The sequence below is a fragment of the Pongo pygmaeus genome, chromosome 1 (genome assembly GCF_028885625.2).
Source record: "Pongo pygmaeus isolate AG05252 chromosome 1, NHGRI_mPonPyg2-v2.0_pri, whole genome shotgun sequence".
Taxonomy (NCBI): domain Eukaryota; kingdom Metazoa; phylum Chordata; class Mammalia; order Primates; family Hominidae; genus Pongo; species Pongo pygmaeus.
Genome location: NC_072373.2, coordinates 2,080,607 through 2,101,411, shown reverse-complemented (window position 1 = coordinate 2,101,411; position 20,805 = coordinate 2,080,607). Strand labels below are relative to the sequence as shown.

The window sequence follows — 20,805 nt, the reverse complement described above, 5'->3', positions numbered from 1 at the left end:
TTTAAAACACAAGTATTTTGTAACTTTGATTTTTAAAAATCCTTTTTTTCCCTCTCAACTGAGAATTCTTTATTAAGCTGTTACTTTACATAGATGATGATTAAGAAGGTACTTCTGAAAGAACTCATACTATACAAACACAGTCGTGTGTCACTTAACAAAAGGGGATCTGTTCTGAGAAATGCTCATCAGGGATTCAGTCATTGTGCAAACATCATACAGTCTAGCAACACAAACCTAGATGGTATAGCCTACTATATACCTAGGCTAGCTGGTATTGCCTGTTGCTCTTAGTCTACTAACCTGTACAACATGTTACTGTATGGAATACTGCAGGCAACTATAACGCAATGGTAAGTATTTATGTATCTAAACATTAAAAAGGTACAATCAAAATACAGTAAAATTTTGAGACCCCTTTCTTATATAAGGCCTGTTGTTGACCAAAACGTTGTAAAGTTACAAAGACAAGCTTTACTAGCATGTTAAACACATGACTGTAATGCCTTTTAAATAAACACTGAAAAAAAATAAAGCTAAATTCATGTGCTAAGTCACTCCTTTATGGTATTCACATTGATTTAATGCCATGAAAAATTAGTCATACTCAATCATTCATTCAATCATTAATCTACCCACCCTTTTCTCACTATGCTTTCAAATATTAGTAACTGAGTATAAGCTATATGCAAAAAGAAACTACCTATAATCAAATAAGGGAAAAAAGTTATACTTACTCTCTTTTCATGCTTTTCATGTTCCAAAGTGCTAGATAGCCATCAGAAAAACCTACAGCAAGCTGATTTGTCCTGTTTATGTAACTAAGAGTTGAAACAGCTGTTCCTGTTGGACTTACTAACTGGAAACACAGATGGCGCCCTTCTCTCATCACACTTTCTCTAATGTGTGGTACTTCAGCTGGGATGCCAGTTAGAACTTCAAGATCTAAAACCACAAATTAGACAAATGAAGTTAAAAAACTAGAAACAGCATTAAAAGCAAATATGTCATCCATTATTCAAGCTGCAAATGAAGTCAACTGAGTTAAATGAAGTTAATTGAAATTAAAAGATTAGTGATAACAAAAAAGTATGTTAAACTAGAAAATTGCCGTCCTTATCTATTTAAATACCATAATTTAAAAAATACATTCAATTATATAATATTAAAAAATTCTCTCAGTACATCTTAAATATTATCTAAGATAGAATTTTTTTAGGGTTAACAACCATAAATAAAACTGATTTATTTCTCTATTGAAATTTAGAACTACTACCTAAATACCTTCCTTGGAGCAATGGCTGATTCCCGGTCAGGGGGAAGAAAATACATAAAATGAGCCTGGCACATCTTATGCCAGTAATCCAGGAAGCTATCACAGATGAAAGGGAATGTATTATACAACATGAAGGGGCTCTCATTACCAATGACAGGACATTTTAGGCATCAAAAACAATAAAATTAATGAAACACATTAAATATGCCAAACCTGAAAAATTCACAGTGATACCAAAAAAAAAAAAAAAAAAAAAACAGAGGGGTGGGGCAAGGGGGAAGCCTACCCTCCGCACCTACAAAAGATCTTATATTGAACAATTGGAAGTAACTAGGTATCACTTGCTTACTCTGAAAATTAGTACTTAATACTAAACATTTATCCTGCCTGTTCTGTAGACATTGTGTTTCAGAGTGACCAGAAAGCCCTAATTAATGAGAAAATTATTCTTTATATTGACAGAACATAAAACTCATCATTTTGCAGCCCTTAATGAAATAAGGGACTTATCCAAGAATCTTAGGCCGGGCTTGGTGGCTCACACCTGTAATCTCAGCACTTTGGAAGGCCGAGGTGGGCGGATCACGAGGTCAGGAGATTGAGACCATCCTGGCTAACACGGTGAAACCCAGTCTCTACTAAAAAAAAAAATATATATACAAAAAAATTAGCCAGGCGTGGCGGCGTGCAACTGTAGTCCCAGCTACTTGGGAGGCTGAGGCAGAAGAATCACTTGAACCCAGGAGGCAGAGGTTGCAGTGAGCCAAGATTGTTCCACTGCACTCCAGCCTCTCAAAAAAAAAAAAAAAAAAAAAAATTCCTAAGTTTTAAATTGCATGCTGCTCTGAGTGGTATGATGAAATCTGCTACCATCAAAGGGACATAAATCATACCTTTGTCTGGTGTATCCACACTGTATAAGCCACCCTTAGTAGCCATCTTGGTTATCAGATCAACTGTCACAGTATTGTGGTGCTTGTGTTCAAGTAACCCTTATTTGACTTAACAATGGCCTCAAAGCACAAGAGTGGTCATGCTGGCAATTCAGATATGCCAAAGAGAAGCTGTAAAGTGCTTCCTTTAAATGAAAAGGTCAAAGTTCTTGACTTAATAAGGAAAAATCATAATGTGTGCAGGGTTCAGTACTAGTTGTGGTTTCGGCATCCACTGGGGTTCTTGGAACGTATCCCTCACAGATAAGGGGGAACTACCCTGCAGAGGGCTATCCTGTACACTGTAGGACGCTAAGCCACATCATTAGTCTCTAACTACTAGTAGCAAGTAGCACCAGCAGTAACAATCAAAAATGTCTTCTAAGATTGCCAAACATCTCCTGGAGGACAAAATTCACCCCCTGTTGAGAACCACTAGTTTAAAGTTGATGAGAGACTTTAAAAAGGATGGATCATGCTGTCACCATGTGAATCCACTGATCGCTAATTGAAACTACTAGACACTATGTGTCTCCTGATGTGATACAATATGCAGTACTCAGCACTTCCAAAGTACCTTGCCAAAATATTAAACCTTAATCTATAACCAGAGCTAATTTACTTTTGCAGAAAATCGAAAATGATACCACATGAAACCACAGTTAATTCCAAAATGTGGAACATTCTATCAGATAACTTCAGCAAGTCAATGGCACTAAAAATAAAACCAGAGAGGACAGAAAGAGGATTGCTGTACATTCAAGGAGACTTGAGACTTAACTGTCAAATGCAATTAATGTGCAGACTGTGTTTGAATTCCAATCCAAACAATCCAAATGTAAAAAGATGCTTTGGATAATCACATCAATTTGATTATAGTATAGATAACAGACTATACCAAAGAAGTGTTATTGGCATTATGATTATGTAATAAAATATCCCTATTTGCTTTAAACTAACACAGAATAAAAGAGGGAAAGGAGGAAAGGGGAATGAACTAAACAGACACACATATAGTAAATGTTGAAAATTAACTTGAATTTGGGTGATGGGTTTATGGGAACTTGTATTCTTCTAACTATCTGAAGATGTCTGAAATCTTCAATAAAAAAATAAAAAAGCTCAGACTCATATATTAATATAACCACTGTGCAAGAGCAGATTCTCTCATTGTTATAAAGGGGGAAAAATCACATCCCACTGTCCTAGAACAGGGCCCCCACTCCCAAATCACTTCTGCTTCTGATGTCTTTTTCAGAGGAAGAGATTAGATTTTGCCACAATAAACAGTTCACACAATGGGATACTACAAATTTACTCAAAAGAAATGGGTAAGTCCTATGTGTTCTGACGTGGAAAGATGTATAAGAAACCGGTTAAGTTTGGGGAAGTTGCAGAACAATATTTATGCTGTATGTTTGGAACTTCATTTCCTACCTTGGTGTATTTCAGTGAAACCTAAACAGTTGTCATCATAAATTACTTTTGTAATCAATAAAATTTATTTTGCATTAAACCCTAAAGCTTAATTTTTTGTGCTATAAAGTCCAACTGCTTCCTAATTCTCAAAATTGAGAAATGGTTCTGATCACAATCCAGAGACTTTCGTTATAAAATTATCCTTGTGCACCTACTGATTACTGACTTCTGAAATGAAGGATGTTTTAACGCTACCATATTGAATTGACTTGACTTGAATATTCATTATGAATATAAGCATTTTAATTAGCCTTACACCTACAACCACAAAATATACTCTGAAACAAAAGCCCATCAAGCCTACTTCTTTGATTAATCTTCCATAAAAAACAGTCAAACTATTTGATAATCTATAAATTCATTTTTAGTTGTTGCTTTTGCTAATCAATTCTTTTCATTTAAACTTTACACAAAAATTTTATTAATCAATCAGGTTTGTATACATACCAAATTTTAAGGTATAGCTTCTATGAAGTTTTTTTTTTTTTTTTTTGAGATGGAGTTTCACTCTTGTTGCTCAGGCTGGAATGCAATGGCGCAGTCTCAGCTCACTGCAGCCTCCACCTCCCAGGTTCAAGTGATTCTCCTGCCTCAGCCTCCTGAGTAGCTGGGATTAGAGGCATACGCCACCACACCCAGCTAATTTTATATTTTTTAGTAGAGACGGGGTTTCTCCATGTTGGTCAGGCTGGTCTCAAACTCCTGACCTCAAGTGATCCACCCGCCTTGGCCTCCCAAAGTGCTGGGATTCCAGGCATGAGCCACCGCGCCCGGCTCTTCTAGGAAGATATTTTAAAGTGTGTGTATGACCATTATTTCTGCCAAATCAAATTTTTTCAGGTCTGATTTTGCATATTTAAGTTTTGTTCAGATGATTTTGGCTCTTCCATTTCTTGTTAAGTATAGTTTTTACCACTTGCAGTTTTTTTATTTTTGTTTTCTTTGAGATGGATTCTCGCTCTGTCGCCCAGGCTGGAGTGCAGTGGCGCCATCTCGGTTCACTGCAACCTCCCCGTCCAGGTTCCACCACTCGCAGTTTTAATCGGTTTTTTAATACACTGACAATTTTTATTAGTTATGTTCATTATAAACTAGATAAAATGTTGATAGTTTGTATCTATTTCTGAGCTGCTCCATAAATGAAAACAGCTACACTGATATTCTAGGCTTGCTTTAAAAATCAAGAATGTGCGGGGTGTGGTGACTCACACCTGTAATCCCAGCACTTGGGAGGCCAAGGCGGGCGGATCACAAGGTCAAGAGATCGAGACCATCCTGGCCAATATGGTGAAACCCCATCTCTACTAAAAAAAAAAAAAAAAAAAAATACAAAAATTAGCCAGGCATGGTGGAGTGTGCCTGTAATCTCAGCTACTCAGGAGGCTGAGGCAGGAGAATCGCTTGAACACGGGAGGCGGAGGTTGCAGTGAGCCGGGATTACGCCACTGCACTCCAGCCTGGCAACAGAGCGAGACGCCATCTCCAAAAAAAAAAAAAAAAAAAAAAAACCGGCCGGGCACGGTGGCTCAAGCCTGTAATCCCAGCACTTTGGGTGGCCGAGGCGGGTGGATCACAAGGTCAGGAGTTCAAGACCAGCCTGGCCAACATGGTGAAACCCCATCTCTACTAAAATTACAAAAATTAGCCAGGCATGGTGGTACATGCCTGTAATCCCAGCTACTTGGGAGGCTGAGGCAGGAGAATCGCTTGAACCCAGGAGGCAGAGGCTGCAGTGAGCCGAGACCGCGCCACTGCACTCCAGCCTGGCAACAGAGTGAGAATCCGTCTCAAAAAAAAAAAAAAAACCAAGAACGTCCTCACAAAGCCCAAGACAAAATTTTTTAGGGTCAAACAGTCCTTTTCTAAAAATTAAGAGTAAAAAACACATTTTAAGGTTAGCTCTTCCTTTCTTCATAAACCAGAGTCCCATAATTTTCAAAAACTGAAAGCACTTGAAAAAAAGTAATTTTATAAATACAAGCATTTAAAGGAGAAAAAGTGTTTCATTTTCTTTGAATTTGAATAGAATTACTTCTATTTTAGGATGCTATTTTGTGAGAAAGACTTTTAATTACTGTTATTTCCTATTATTTTATTTCTATCTTGGTGTTACCACAGAAACATAAACAATATGCCAAAAACACTATGTTAGATCCTACATTGCTGGGTAATTTCATATTGGCTGATAAGGCTCAAGATTTCTTATATTTAGCCCTTATTCCAGCATTTACTTAAGAATAGATCTTATTCAGGTATGTACATGGAAACAAATAAAATCAATTATCACTACCTTTCTCAAGGCCTACTTGAGAACATATGAACACTTGATCAACAAAACAGTATCTTATGCAAGAAGTATCCACTGTGCTCAGGTCCAGACAATAAAAAAGATTTTAAAATACCTTTTTTTTTATAGATAGGAAGATATTTTTTATTTTACTCCAGCTGCTATTAAAAAATTTGGCTACTTTAAAAAATATTGCATCAGAATATCCAGGTGCTCCATTTTTGGTTTCAAGTAAAGAACTGATTACCTGATGCTTCAACTTCATTTTGATTGCATGACAAGTCATCCAAACATAGGTCAATAAGAAGGATCTGTCCAACATCAGTGACCACAGCTGCCACTCCAAAAAGCCATCGCAGACTTGGATGTAAATGCTGAGTGCTTGCACTGGCTCCTCCATGATTAATTATAGGTTCAATAGCTGTTACCTAGAAAACATAATACATGATTTGCTTTTCTTCTGCAAAGTAAGAAAATATAATTAACAACACAATAAATTTAAGTTAAAGCAGGTTATCAGTTATAATAGATTTAAGACTATAAAATAGAGTAAATTTGCATTTGATACTTGTGATCTGAATAATGAAATCTTCAGATATACTAGGAATTACACCATTACTCAATACATAGAAAAGTCACGCAGTTGGACTCACAACTGATGTTGACTGAGAGCTTCTATATGCCAGGTACTGTGTTACCCGGCTCATTCAATGTTCACGACAATGCTTCCATAGTAGACTATGTGTGATTACTTCTCTTTAAAGATGAAATAACCTGAGGCTTAGAAAGTTACTCTAGTTATTCAAGCCATAAAATCATTACGCATAAAATGCAAACCTAAATTGTTCTCACTTTAAAGCTCTTAAACAGCTACTCTAGGATTCTATGGCCTGTTCTCCTAAGAGTAAAAACTAATCATTCCAGAAAAATTTACTGTTTACTCTTTAAAAAACAACAACAAAAAAAGATATTTTAAGTCCTCTTTATACCTTAAAGACTGGTCTAACCTTTCTATTGGACTTCATATAAAACTCTGGCAGTCACTGGATCAGACACTTAACAAGAATTGCTATTATTTAAAGAAAACTATACTTTAGCTATTTTATGGAGTCATATTTTTCCCCCTCATCTCATGAGTCAAATTTTAAATGTCTGTAACTAGTCATCCATATTTTATACTTGTCTTTCCTTCAGTTTCCTATTAATTCATAAAAATTAATTAGGTATGATACATGATAAAATGTTTGGTGATTTCTATGCTAATACAGGTTAAACATCCAAATCCAAAAGTCCAAAATCTAAAACATTTCTAGTCCCAGGCATTTCGGATAGGGGATTCTCAACCTGTACTGATGAATGTTCTGGCAAGAAAAGAAAATATCTGATATCAATGATTTATGTGTTAATAAGATTAAGTTTTTTTCAGCCTGTAACTTACTACAGACAAAAGCCTGGCTCTTTCTCTATATCAGTATACAAAACATTACTCAGTGTTTCTAATTCTGAAAGCTGTAACTTCATCACTTTTTCTTTTCTAATTACTGTAATAATGTCTATAAATACTAAAGCATATTCAATTCCTCAGTGAGCAGTAGCGAATCTAAGTTTGCATTCCTCATACAAATACTATATGAAGTGATTAATACTATTACCTTAATTTTAGAAGACAATTAAAAATAACCATATTTAGGAGTGTATACTGCACCCTACCCAAAAAATAGCTAGTAGGTTGAACTTCTGAAAGTGTCTATCGCTACTCCCCCTATCTTTTCCTTATTCTATATTCTCTCTTCCATACACCAACCATCCATTCAACTGAGCAACCAGTTCAGGAACCTTGTTTCTTCTCAATTCCTCATCCAAACGATCCATGAGTGTCCATGTTTCCTTCTGTATGTGTTCTGAATCTGCCCCATCTTCTCTATTTCTACTGTCATTTCCTTGGTTCAGCTCCTCATCATTATTGACCCGAATGGCAACAGTCTCCTTGTTTCTATTCTCACAATATCCTCTCTGACCCAATCCAAGCAAGCCTTTTACATGAGTTCTACTTAAAATTACTTCACCACTGGCCAGGTGTGGTGGCTCATGCCTGTAATCCCAGCACTTTGGGAGGCTACGGCAGGTGGATCACGAGGTCAAGAGATCGAGAGCAGCCTGGCCAACATGGTGAAATCCCATCTCTACTAAAAATACAAAAATTAGCTGGGCGTGGTGGTGCATGCCTGTAGTCCCAACTACTCAGGAGGCTAAGGCAGGAGAATTACTTGAACCCTGACACGGAGGTTGCAGTGAGCCGAGATCGTGCCACTGCACTCCAGCCTGCTGACAGAGCGAGACTCCGTCTCAAAAAAAAAAAAAAAAAAAAAAAAAAATTACTTCACCGTTGATTTCAAAGGAGCCCCTAATTACAAACAAGGCCATTCACAATCTAAATCCTCACCATTTCTGGCCCCCTATTCTTCCTTCCCCTCATCCCTCCCTCAGCCATTCTAAATCAAGTCTAGTTTCCCAAATGCTCCATGTACTATTATTTTTCCATGCCAGTCTCTTTATCTAAAATGTCCAACTCTTTTGACTAGAAATTATCCATTCTACATGTTCCAAGTGCTTAAATTTATTAAAAGTATTCACTATATTTATGCTAGTCTTATTCATTTGTCTTCTCCCACTAGACTATAAGCTCTCTAAAAGCACAGGCCAAGTTCAATTTATTCATCCTGGGAATCTAACATATATTTTCCATAATGCTCCAATCCAAGACTATTGTCTCCAATTTAAAAGGTAAAAACATTTTAAAAACTACATAGTAATGAATACATTTTTATAAACTTTGAGTGTCCTCACAGAACACAACTGGAGATAAGAACAAGATTTAGATGATACTTTTCACAAAAAAAGAGTATCAGAACATTACATGTCATTGCTATTTTTACTCTGGAACGTTTTAACCAATAAGAAAGTTACATTTTAAATGTTAAGTTCCTTGAATAACATATCATCTTTAACCTCATTTTTATTCTAAACACTTTACCTAAGAGTAACACATTTACATAAAAGTATACAAATTGTAAATGTTGCGGGTCAGTGAAATTTCACAAAGTAACACACCTATATAACCAGCAGGGGTTCAGTTTTGAAAGACAATGTCCAGGTATCTTAAACAGTACCTACCCTTCCAGGAAGAACAACTGCTTTAACGACTTTTGATATTCCAAGGTCATAAAGACAGAGAACACTCCCTTCTGTTTCTTCCAATCCTATTAATAATCCAGTTCTCTTCTGCCAAGAAAATTCTTTCACAGCTAAAACTACAGGAGGCTGTTCATTGACTCCACTGAATCTGTAAGCAGACAATCGCTCTCCTGTTATAGAGTTTACTACCTCAAGTTGTGGACCACAAGCCAAGCAAGCAAGTCCATTTTTCCCTAGAAGAAAAAAAAATTGCTTATTTTAATATTGTATATACACAAAAAAATGCAATAACAGTTAGCTCATTTACATACAACTGTATGTTCATTACATAAAACTTTACATATTATCTCCACATTGAAATCTAAGCATTTATACAACATAGTGATCCTCAAACTTTTAATCAAGCAACTATCATTACAATAATAATAGTCATTCAGTGGTGTGAACCTGGGAGGCAGAGCTTGCAGTAAGCCGAGATCGTGCCACTGCACTCTAGCCTGGGAGACAGAGCAAGACTTCATCTCAAGTAATAATAACAGTAACACTCATTCAGTAAAAGCCACCATGGTATGTGCTTGAATATGTTATCTCATTTATTCCTTATCACACCTCAATGTAGAGATAAGGCAGCTAAACCTGAATACTGTTTAACTTTCCCAAAGTCAAAAAGTAGCACAGGCAGAAGTAGATCCCAAGCCTGTTTAACTCCAAAACTCATGCTTTAACTACTAAGGCTTAAACGATTTAAACTAGAAGTTACGCAGTTATAAAATAGAACATATTATTCTATCCCTAAAGAGTTCACAGTCCAATTGAGAAATTAAGACATAACTAGCATAATGACAGGAAGTATCAGAACCTCTTCTCTGCCTATTAGTCATGTTTGGATTTCACTCTGCCTGCAATGTAAAGTCACAGAGGTGACCATCTGATTTAAATCAAGTCAGTAACTATCTGATTTATGCATGTTTTTAAATGTTACTCCAGCTGCTAAGCAAAGAATGGACAAGGAGAAGCACAGAGCAGCAGCACTGGGTGGAAGATGACACCTGCTTGGTGACCGAATAGAGAAAAGTGGGTTGACTGGAGATTCAACTTAGAGGGAGAACTAATTGGATTTGCTTGCTGATGAATGAGACACAGGGAGGTGAGTAAAACAAGAATCAAGTACAGACTCCGAATTTCTGCTTGAGCAACCAGATGAACGGTAACTTCTAAATTTGAGATGTCCATCAAGCATCCAAGTACATTAGTTGGATATGTAAGTTTATCGCTAAGGGAGGCCACAGTTTAAGAAAGTAGCATGGCACAATGGGGTCTGAGAACGCCAAGGTTCCAAGATCCTTTCCGCCACTTACCTGTGTAACTGGGATCAAATAAACTATTTCATTCTCAGTTACACAGAACAGTGGCTACTTAGAGAAGTTTTACACCTACTCCAATGAAGTCATTATACAATGCCTGGCATATAGAAAGTACTGTTGCTCCTTTTAACATTCAAGAGTATGGCACTGTAAAGAGAGAAATGACTGATACATATGTTTTGCTCTCTGCCTGCTGGGAAGACGGCTACGAAACTTATTTTCAGAAAAGTCTTCTGCAATATCTTTCATTAGAACAAGATCTATAAGAGAAAGCCTTCCTTTAGTATGGTTCTCTGGTGTATTACACAATCTAAGTTACACATTGAGATCTTATTCAGGTATATGAAATCAGAAAATGAGATTTTCTGAAAATTTTATAACATCTAGGGCCCTGGACTTTTCTACTCATGATACTGTTCAGGTTCTAATCCAAACTCATCACCAATAAAACTTCCTAATTATAAAGAAAAACTAGTTGCATGTTACTTCTACTTCCCAAACATAGATAATACTAAGATACAAAACACATGAGATTTTTAATAAGGAAAAATTAACTATAACCCCCCAATCAGAGGTTCACTGATAACGTGTTTAAGAGCTTATAGATGTTATATATGTAACTGTAGATGTTATATATTTAAGATCACTCAGGTTCTGCTCTTTCTTCTTCCACATAAAGAAACTACAATATATACTTATTATTATTTATCTTACAAATCAATTGTATTAGTAAATGTTCAGTAACATTATGTTTACCCGCAGCAAACTTTCCACGAAGCACAGATTCTAATGTTATTTCGTCTTCTCCAAGGGCTTGAAGAGTCACTTCTGGAAATGGCAGAAGACCACTAGTCACTTGAGCTCTTAAGTCTCGCATACTTCCACTGTAAATATTTTTAAAAGAAAACATTATTATGACACATTTGTAGACAATACACTTGATTATCTTCAGCCAGGAAAAACAGTAAAAGCCACCAACAAAATAAAGAAAAACTAAAATCTGGTTACAAAATACACATTGGCCAGATGCGAAGGCTCACGCCTTTAAGTCCCAGCTACTTGGGAGGCTGAGGCAGGAGGATGAACTGATCCCAGAAGTTCGAGGCTACGCCTCCAGTGAGCTATGATTGTGCCACTTCACTCCAGCATGGGCGACAGAGCAAACTCCAGTCTCAAAAATAAATGACAAGCATCTGGGACCAAGGTATTCTATTGTCTCCTAAGAAAATATTTCCCAAACAGCTTTAGGAAAGTAAACATTCATTAAGCCAGACGTACTAAGGATATACATTATTCCCTAGATTCTTTAAACACTAGTTCAGTGCAATTCATCTCATTGTCTAACCTCCTTGCAAAGAACACTTCACCACCACCATCCTGCCCACAGAAAAAAGAAAAAGTGATTGGTGTCTTTTAGAAAAATCACTTCTTCAGTAAAGGGTTTTAAGTCCATGAAAAATGTATAAATTCACAGAAACCCCAGAAATCAAGTTTGGTACATATCTTTTGCAGGATAGAAAAAATATATGCATAAAGTTGTCTGTCATTTAGAAGGTCAGATTTCCAGAATGACTACTCCCATTATAAACAACCAAAAATACTAATTAAAATACAGAAAGATTTTAGCCATCTGAGTTGGTTAGCTATCAAATCCAGTCCTGGGAACCCTGATCTTATTCTAGGCACTCTAAGATCCAAGGGCAAAAGATAAAGCCTAGGGCAAAGAGAACTAATAAGCGCCTCCCTCAACCCCATTAAACTCTGCCAGGCTACATCAGCCTAAAGGTGAGCAAGAACAATACACATTGTACAGGATGGGTACAATAAAGCTGTCCACATCAACCATGGCTCTGAGTCTCTTACTCAGAAAGACAACATTTTCTTTCATACAAATGTGTGGCCAGAATTCAAGCTAGGTTATATGGAAATCCTCAAGAGGCCGGGCGTGGTGGCTCATGCCTGTAATCCCAGCACTTTGGGAGGCTGAGGCAGGCGGATCACGAGGTTAGGAGATCGACACCATCCTGGCTAACATGGTGAAACCCTGTCTCTACTAAAAATACAAAAAATTAGCCAGGCATGGTGGCACACACCTGTAGTCCCAGCTACTTGGGAGGCTGCAGCAGGAGAATCACTTGAACCCAGGAGGTGGAGGTTGCAGTGAGCCTCACTGCACTCTAGCCTCGGCGACAGAGCAAGCAAGACTCCCTCTCAAAAAAAAAAGAAAAAAAAATCCTCAAGAGAAGAAATTTTATTATCAAGTATTTTCAGGTTGGTTGCTCCAAGCAATCCACAGAAACAACCACATATCCTCTGGAATCTCAAAGAATTCTCAAAGTTAAAGCAACAAAGAAAATAAGCTCACAGAGCCGGGCACGGTGGCTCATGCCTGTAACACCACTTTGGGAGGCCGAGGCAGGTGGATCATGAGGTCAAGAGATCCAGACCATCCTGGACAACACGGTGAAAACCCGTCTCTACTAAAAATACAAAAGTAAATTAGCCGGGCGTGGAGGCATACGCTTGTAATTCCAGCTACTCAGGAGGCTGAGGCAGGAGAATCGCTTGAACCCAGGAGGCAGTTGCAGTGAGCCGAGACTGTGCAACTGCACTCCAGCCTGACGAGACTGTCCCAAAAAAAAAAAAAAAAACAAAAAAAAAACACACACAAGGATATCAATAGCCAGCGGAATCAGATTATTGAGGACTTCAGATATTGAAATTACCAGAGATTAGAAAGTAAATGTCTAATATATTTGTGTAAATCAGTGATTTAGCTTGATAAGAAACTGCAAATGTTATAAAGAAAAAATCAAATAGATTTGAAAAAATAAAATTTCTAAAAATGAAAAATTAAATAAAAACTAAAACTCAACGGGTATAAAAATTCAATGGAGCAACGAGAATGAATCACAGCTACATGCAACAATATGAATGAATGTCAGAATATATTATTAAACCGGACGGGCGCGGTGGCTCACACCTGTAATCCCAGCACTTTGGGAGGCTGAGGCGGCGAATCATGAGGTCAGGAGATCGAGACCATCCTGGCTAACAAGGTGAAACCCTGTCTCTACTAAAAATACAAAAAATTAGCCAGGCGTGGTGGCACGCGCCTGTAGTTCCAGCTACTCGGGAGGCTGAGGCAGGAGAATAGCGTGAACCTGGGAGGCGGAGCTTGCAGTGAGCCGAGATGGTGCCACCGCACTCCAGCCTGGGCGACAGAGTGAGACTCCATCTCAAAAAAAAAAAAAAAAAAAATTATTAAACAATAAAAGCATCCAGGCACAGTGGCTCACGCCTATAATCCCAGCATTGTGGGAGGCCAAGGCAGGTGGATCACCTGAGGTCTAGAGTTCAAGACTAGCCTGGCCAACATGGTGAATCCCCATCTCTACTAATAATACCAAAAAAAAAATCAGCTGGGCGTGGTGGTGCATGCCTGTAATCTCAGCTACTTGGGAGGCTGAGGCAGGAGAATCGCTTGAACCTGGGAGGCGGAGGTTGCAGTGAACCAAGACCACGGCATTGCACTCCAGCCTGGGCAACAAGAGTGAAACTCTGACACAATAAATAAATAATAATAAAAATAAAAGCAGCAGAAAATACACGGAAAATGACATTTACATGAGGTTAAAAAGACACGCAGAACTAAGCAAAATATTGCTTAAGGATGCAAACATGACCAAACTATGAAAAAAAACAAGGAAAAAATAAACACAGAATCCACAGTGGATTTGAGAGGGAAAGCGGAAGAATATACGAGGGACTCTGAAGTAGTGGTAATGTTCTTTCTCTAGAACTTGGTGCTGAGTACACAGGTATTCACTGCACCGTGATCTTCTCTAGCTTATATTCTTTTGCACCCACTCACCAAATAAATTATTTTGTACCTACTTAATACTCAACAAAAACAAACTCAAAGGATAAGTAAAAAAGTAAACTAGAAGCCCCCAAAACTTATTCAGAATGCAGCACAAAGGAATGAGTAGTTTTAAATTATAGATAACATAAGGAAGATCTAAGATATGCCTAATCAGAATCCTCCCAAAAATATAATACTAATAGGAAGAAGCAATACATTTCCCAGATTTATAGACACACCGATTCCCTGAGTCAGGAAGTCCAATGAATCCTAGGCACTACCAAAAAAAGAGAAATGACTCAACAACAGTAGTGGAAATCAGAATTCTGGAATATCTTCCGAAGTCTAACCAAAAGTAACTGCCAACATAATTATATATTACTGAAAGGATCCTTAACAAATACGAAATATGTTTTTAGACAAAAAAGTTTGCTTAAAGGAAATGTTAAAGGAAATGTTAAAGGATTCAAGAAGGCTTCAGGTAGAATAGAGATCAGATAGGAGGTCTGAGAGGCAGCAAGAATGATGATGTCGAAGTACTGGTACATATACAGAAAAAAATCTAAACACTGACTACACAACAATAATAATGGCTGTGTGGGGTTTAAATAAACCATACAGTCTTCTTACTGCCTGAGAGAATAACGACACATTGGTATATTTTAGACTTTGTTACATATCCATGTTGAAAACATATACAGGGCTGGGCACAGTGGCTCACGCCTGCAATCCCAGCACTTTGGGAGGCCTAGGCGGGTGGATCACCTGAGGTCAGGAATTCAAGACCAGCCCAACCAGTATGGTGAAACCCCATCTCTACTAAAAATACAAAAATCAGTCGGGCATGGCAGTATGTGCCTGTAGTCCCAGCTACTCAGGAGGCTGAGACAGGAGAATTGCTTGAACCCAGGAGGCGGAGGTTGCAGTAAGCAGAGATTGCACCACTGCACTCCAGCGCGGGTGACAGAGCAAGACTCTGTCTCAAATAAAAGGGAAAAGACACGTGCAAGAAGGTACACTGTATATCAACAATATTCTGTTGCAGTTTTTTGGGTTTTTTTTTTAGACAGGGTCTCACTCTGTCACCCAGGCTGGAGTGCAGTGGCATTATCAGAGCTCAATGCAGCCTCAATTTCCTGGGCTCTAGCAATCCTCTCGTCTCATGCCACCATGCCTGGCTAATTTTTTTCTTTTTTTAGTAGAAATGAGGTCTCACTATGTTGCCCATGATGGTCTCGAACTCCTGGGTTCAAGCAATCCTCCTGCCTCAGCCTCCCAAAGTGCTGGGATTACAGGTGTGAGACACCTATCAATAGTATCAACAGGCCGGGCGCGGTGGCTCACATCTGTAATCCCAGCACTTTGGGAGGCTGAGGCGGGCGGATCACGAGGTCAGGAGATCGAGACCATCCTGGATAACACGGTGAAACCCTGTCTCTACTAAAAATACAAAAAAAATAGCCGGGCGTGGTGGCAGGTGCCTGTAGTCCCAGCTACTCGGGAGGCTGAGGCAGGAGAATGGCGTGAACCCGGGAGGCAGAGTTTGCAGTGAGCCGAGATGGCGCCACTGCACTCCAGCCTGGGCGACAGAGCGAGACTCCGTCTCAAAAAAAAAAAAAAAAAGTATCAATAGTATTCTTAATAGCCTATCAATAGTATTCTTAATAGCCAAATACTAAATACAACCAAAGGAGAATGAAGAAGAACTTTTTATTTAATCAAATAGTAAAAAAAAAGATAGGCTGGGCACGGTGGCCCATGCCTGTAATCCCAGCACTTTGGGAGGCCAAGGTAGGCGGATCACCTGAGAGGTCAGGAGTTTGAGAACAGCCTGACTAACATGGTGAAACCCCATCTCTACTAAAAATACAAAAATTAGCTGGGCATGGTGACATGCGTCTGTAATCCCAGCTACTCGGGAGGCTGAGGCATGAGAACTACTTGAACCTAGGACTCAAGGGTTGCAGTGGGCCAAAATTGTGCCACTGCACTCCAGCCTAGGTGACAGCAAGACTCTGTCCCAAAAAATAAATAAGTAAATAAAATTATAATAACTGAAACAATGCGATATAGGCTAGAATGGACAAACAGGTCAACGAAACAGATAAAATAATCTAGACACAGAATCACTAAGTTTAGCAGATGATAAAAAGCTATTTGGATATTTCAATTCAGAGCGGACATGTGGACTATTCAATAAACATTTCTGGTATAATGTGCTACTCATCTGCAGCAAAGACATTACACACTGGTAGAGTGAAGTGGTAGAAGTCACACATTACATTCCTCCCCTAATATCTAGCAAATGAAGTGCGTGGGTGTGTGTGTGTGCGCGCGCGTAGCACACAGAAGCAGGTACAGAAGAAAGGTGAGTTCACAAAACCCAGAGAATTCTAACATCCTTCGGTGTGTGGGGGGTGAAGTAAAATGAAGGGGGAAATAGATAACCCCGGGAAAACTCCAGGTCTGGAAGTCCCTAATTACATACTATGCCACAGGACCTGAGCAGAGGGCCATGTTTCAGGGAACTGTGCTGCTGTTTTGGGAGAAAGGTGAAGGCCCAAAGGCATAGAATATAAATCTGACAAAAGAGAGATCCAAGGTACAAGTCATTACCGTTTCTCAGCACTCCCCCTCCTATCTACTGAGTGCAGAAAGGACTACATTCAGTTCCAACACCCAGCCCAAGCCATTCTCATACAAGAGAATCAATACTATCAAACTGAAACCTGTGGTAAAATAACAGGATAACAGCCACTTCTAACAGATGCGTTTAACTTTCAAAAATTTATAAAGAAATATTTCCGTTAAAAGAACTATTATAAATTTAACAATTCCTTTCCTTTGTTTTCTTATGAAATTAACTATTTCTAAAAATGAGCATTTCACACAATAGTCTCTATGAATTCTTTCATCTGTTTATCTTCAAACAGAGATGTCTGAAATATTCACAAAACATCAGTGCCGTTTATTTTTGTGTGATGCAAATTTGTGATTTGCTCATTTCAGTATGGCTTGGATTTCTTATAAAATCAATAATTACTTGAAGAATTTAAAAACTATATATATATATAATAAAAATAGAACTTTAAAAATACAGTAGATATTTATGTAGCCTTAGGATGGGAACAAGGCAAAAATCAACCTAATGTTCTTGCTTGTCATTCTTATTCTCTCCACATCTTAGTCCCCTCCCCTAAAAAAATTTATGTGGAAAAAAATTTCAAAGATTCACTCAAAAAATTAAAATACATGAGTTATCATTTTCTGTTCAGGCTATAAATGCTATCTCCTAGACAAAAACTTGATAGACTACCTCAAAAACTGAATCACATATGTCACCATTAAGTCACAAAACCTAAAAAGTTACGTTGGAGATTTCCAAATCATCAAAAGTAGAAGTTTGCTTTTTATTATCCAAAACAGATCCAAAAGTCTAACCTAATATAAAGTGTGTGTGCATCAATGGGAAGCTATGACCATTAGCCTCCAATACAAAACCCTCATGAGGGTCCTATACTCAAGTCTTAGTTGCTCTTATATACACAAATTGATCCTATTCATCTCCTAAATAGCTTAGTACCAGAAAAATTTTTAGAGGAACAGATGGAAAAGGCCAGAATCACATTGTTACTATGTTGTTTTCCCCTCTGACAGCCTTTTATATAGCTTGATAAAACTAGTTTAATGATGAACTGAAGTTAACACATTTTTCCTACTAAACTTAAAACCAAAGTAAATCAACCAGAACCAAAACCTTCAGAATTCCATGCAGTAGCTTTTTACAAAGTGTATTCAAAAGAGTGCTAATGGAGAATGAGCAAAAAAGTTCCATGATCCCTATACTTCAATCAAAATCATCTCAATAGAATTTTGGAAAGATTTTCACAAAATCCAAAGTCCGGAGGATAACACACAATAAGCATTTTTTGGAAAATGAAATATAGTAAATGTTCTATTTCTTAGGCTGGGTGAGTTTTGTTACATTGTTTGAATGCAGAACAAAGATGATATAGAAGTACTAGCTCTAAGAGAATAAAGCCACAGTTTGTTTGTTTGTTTGTTTTGAGATGGAGTCTGGAACTCTCGCCTGGGCTGGAGTGCAGTGGCGCCATCTCGGCTCACTGCAAGCTCCGCCTCCCGGGTTCATGCCATTCTCCTGCCTCAGCCTCTCCAGTAACTGGGACTAGAGGCGCCCGCCACCACACCCGGCTAATTTTTTGTATTTTCAGTAGAGACGGGGTTTCACCGGATTAGCCAACATGGTCTCGATCTCCTGACCTTGTGATCCGCCGCCTCAGCCTCCCAAAGTGCTGGGATTACAGGCGTGAGCTACCGCGCCCGGCAAGCCACAGTATTTAAACTGTGGCCAGACATGATGGCTCATGCCTGTAAGCCCAGCACTCTGGGAAGCTCAGGCAGAAGGATCACTTAAGACCAAGAGTTGGAGGTTGCAGTAAGCTATGCTCAGGCCATGGCACTCCAGCCTGGGCAAGATCCTGTTTCTAAAAATATAAAAAATAAACCTAATGTGGTTTGTATAACTGTCCCCTCCCAATCTCACACTGAAATGTGATCCCCAGTGTTGGAGGCGGGACCTGGTAGGAGGTGTTTGGGTCATGGGAGAGGACCCCTCATGAATGGGTTGGTGTCCTCTCCATAGTAATGAATTCACATGAGATCTGGCTGTTTAAAGCCAGGCGTGGTGGCTCCCAGCACTTTGGGAGGCTGAGGCAGGCAGACTGACTGAGCCCAGGAGTTCGACACCAGCTTGGGCCACATGGTGAAATCTCATCTCTACAAAAAATAATTAGCCAGGTATGGTGGCGCCTGCCTGTAGTCCCAGCTGCTGGTACTGCCTGAGCCTGGGAGGCCAAGGTTGCCACGAGCCATAACTGCCCCAATGAATTCTAGCCTAGGCGACAGAGTGAGACCCTGTCCTAAAAAAAAAAAAAGAGGCCTGGTACCTCCTCACTCCCCACTCTCATCATGTGAGTATCCTGCTCTCCCTTTGCCTTCCGACATGATGGGAAGCTTCCTGAGACCCTCACCAGAAGGCAGGCAGCTGTTGGTGTCATGCCTGCACAACCTGCAGAACCATGAGGCAAAATAAACCTCTTTTCTTCATAAATTATCCAGTTTCGCATATTCCTTTATAGCAACATAGGCTAACATATTTCTAATTCAAACTTTGAATCCAGGTTCCAGCACTTAATAATACATGTAACGTTGTGCTTTACTATATTCTGTCTTCCCCACTTTCATATCCAAGCTTCTAGAAAAGAGGAGTACTTATTTCTCCAGACTTCATCATGGTGCCTAGCACAAAGGAGTTCAAAAAAATGTTTAATAAATCAAAGTTTTTCAAATTTAACAGCCTTTGAATCTACAGGGCAAAATTGGTTTTAAGACTTTTGCAATTTAAGCACACTACAGAGAACATCAAAACACTATTATTAGAAATAGGGGCCGGGCACAGTGGCTCACACCTGTCATCCCAGCACTTCGGAAAGCTGAGGTGGGTGGATCACCTGAGGTCAGCAGTTCGAGACCAGCCTCACTAACAGGGTGAAATCCCGTCTCTACTAAATACAGAAAACTAACCAGGTGTGGTGGCGCATGCCTGTAATCCCAGCTACTTGGGAGGCTGAGGCAGGAGAATCACTTGACCCCAGGAGGCAGAGGTTGCAGTCAGCTGAGACTGCACCATTGCACTCCAGCCTGGGCAACAAGAGCAAAACCCCATCTCAAAACAAACAAGTCTCAAAACAAACAAACAAACAAAAGTGTATGGCCGGGCCGCGGTGGCGCACGCCTGTAATCCCAGCACTTTGGGAGGCTAAGGCGGGCGGATCATGAGGTCAGGAGATCTAGACCATCCTGGCTAACAAGGTGAAACCCCATCTCTACTAAAAATACAGAAACAAAATTAGCAGGGCGTGGTGGCGAGAACCTGTAGTCCCAGGTACTCAGGAGGCTGAGGAGGGAGAATGGCGTGAACCCGGGAGGCGGAGCTTGCAGTGAGCCGAGATCGTGCCACTGCACTCCAGCCTGGGCGACGGAGCAAGACGCCATCTCAAAAAAAATAAAAAAGAAATAGGCCAGGCACTGTCGCTCACGCCTGTCATCCCAGCACTTTGGGAGGCCAAGGCGGGAGAATCGGCTGAGGTCAGGAGTTCGTTAGAGACCAGTCTGGCCAACATGGTGAAATCCCGTCTCTACTAAAAATATGAAACTTAGCAGCCAGCCATAGTTGCATACGCTTGTAATCCCAACTACTTGGGAGGCTGAGACATGGGAATCGCTTGAACCCGGGAGGTGGAGGTTGCTGTGAGCTGAGATGGTGCCACTGCACTCCAGCCTCAGCAACAGAGCCAGATTGTCTCAAAAAGAAAAATTATATTATT

The 20,805-nt window shown here is 39.3% G+C and overlaps 1 protein-coding gene across 4 annotated transcripts in view; it reads right to left on the bottom strand.

Annotated features, from left to right (window-relative positions):
• Positions 1-20,805, bottom strand: part of AHCTF1 (AT-hook containing transcription factor 1) — a 90,617-nt gene that overhangs the window by 65,393 nt on the left and 4,419 nt on the right. For all 4 annotated transcript variants that reach the window (XM_063665231.1, XM_063665209.1, XM_054481834.2 and 1 more), the window contains exons 2-5: positions 11,290-11,417; positions 9,149-9,402; positions 6,222-6,402; positions 738-945 (exon numbers count right to left, since the gene is read on the bottom strand). In XM_063665231.1, coding sequence (XP_063521301.1) covers positions 738-945; positions 6,222-6,402; positions 9,149-9,402; positions 11,290-11,410 — 764 coding nt within the window. In that variant the 5' untranslated portion in view covers positions 11,411-11,417. The remainder of the gene's footprint in view (positions 1-737; positions 946-6,221; positions 6,403-9,148; positions 9,403-11,289; positions 11,418-20,805) is intronic.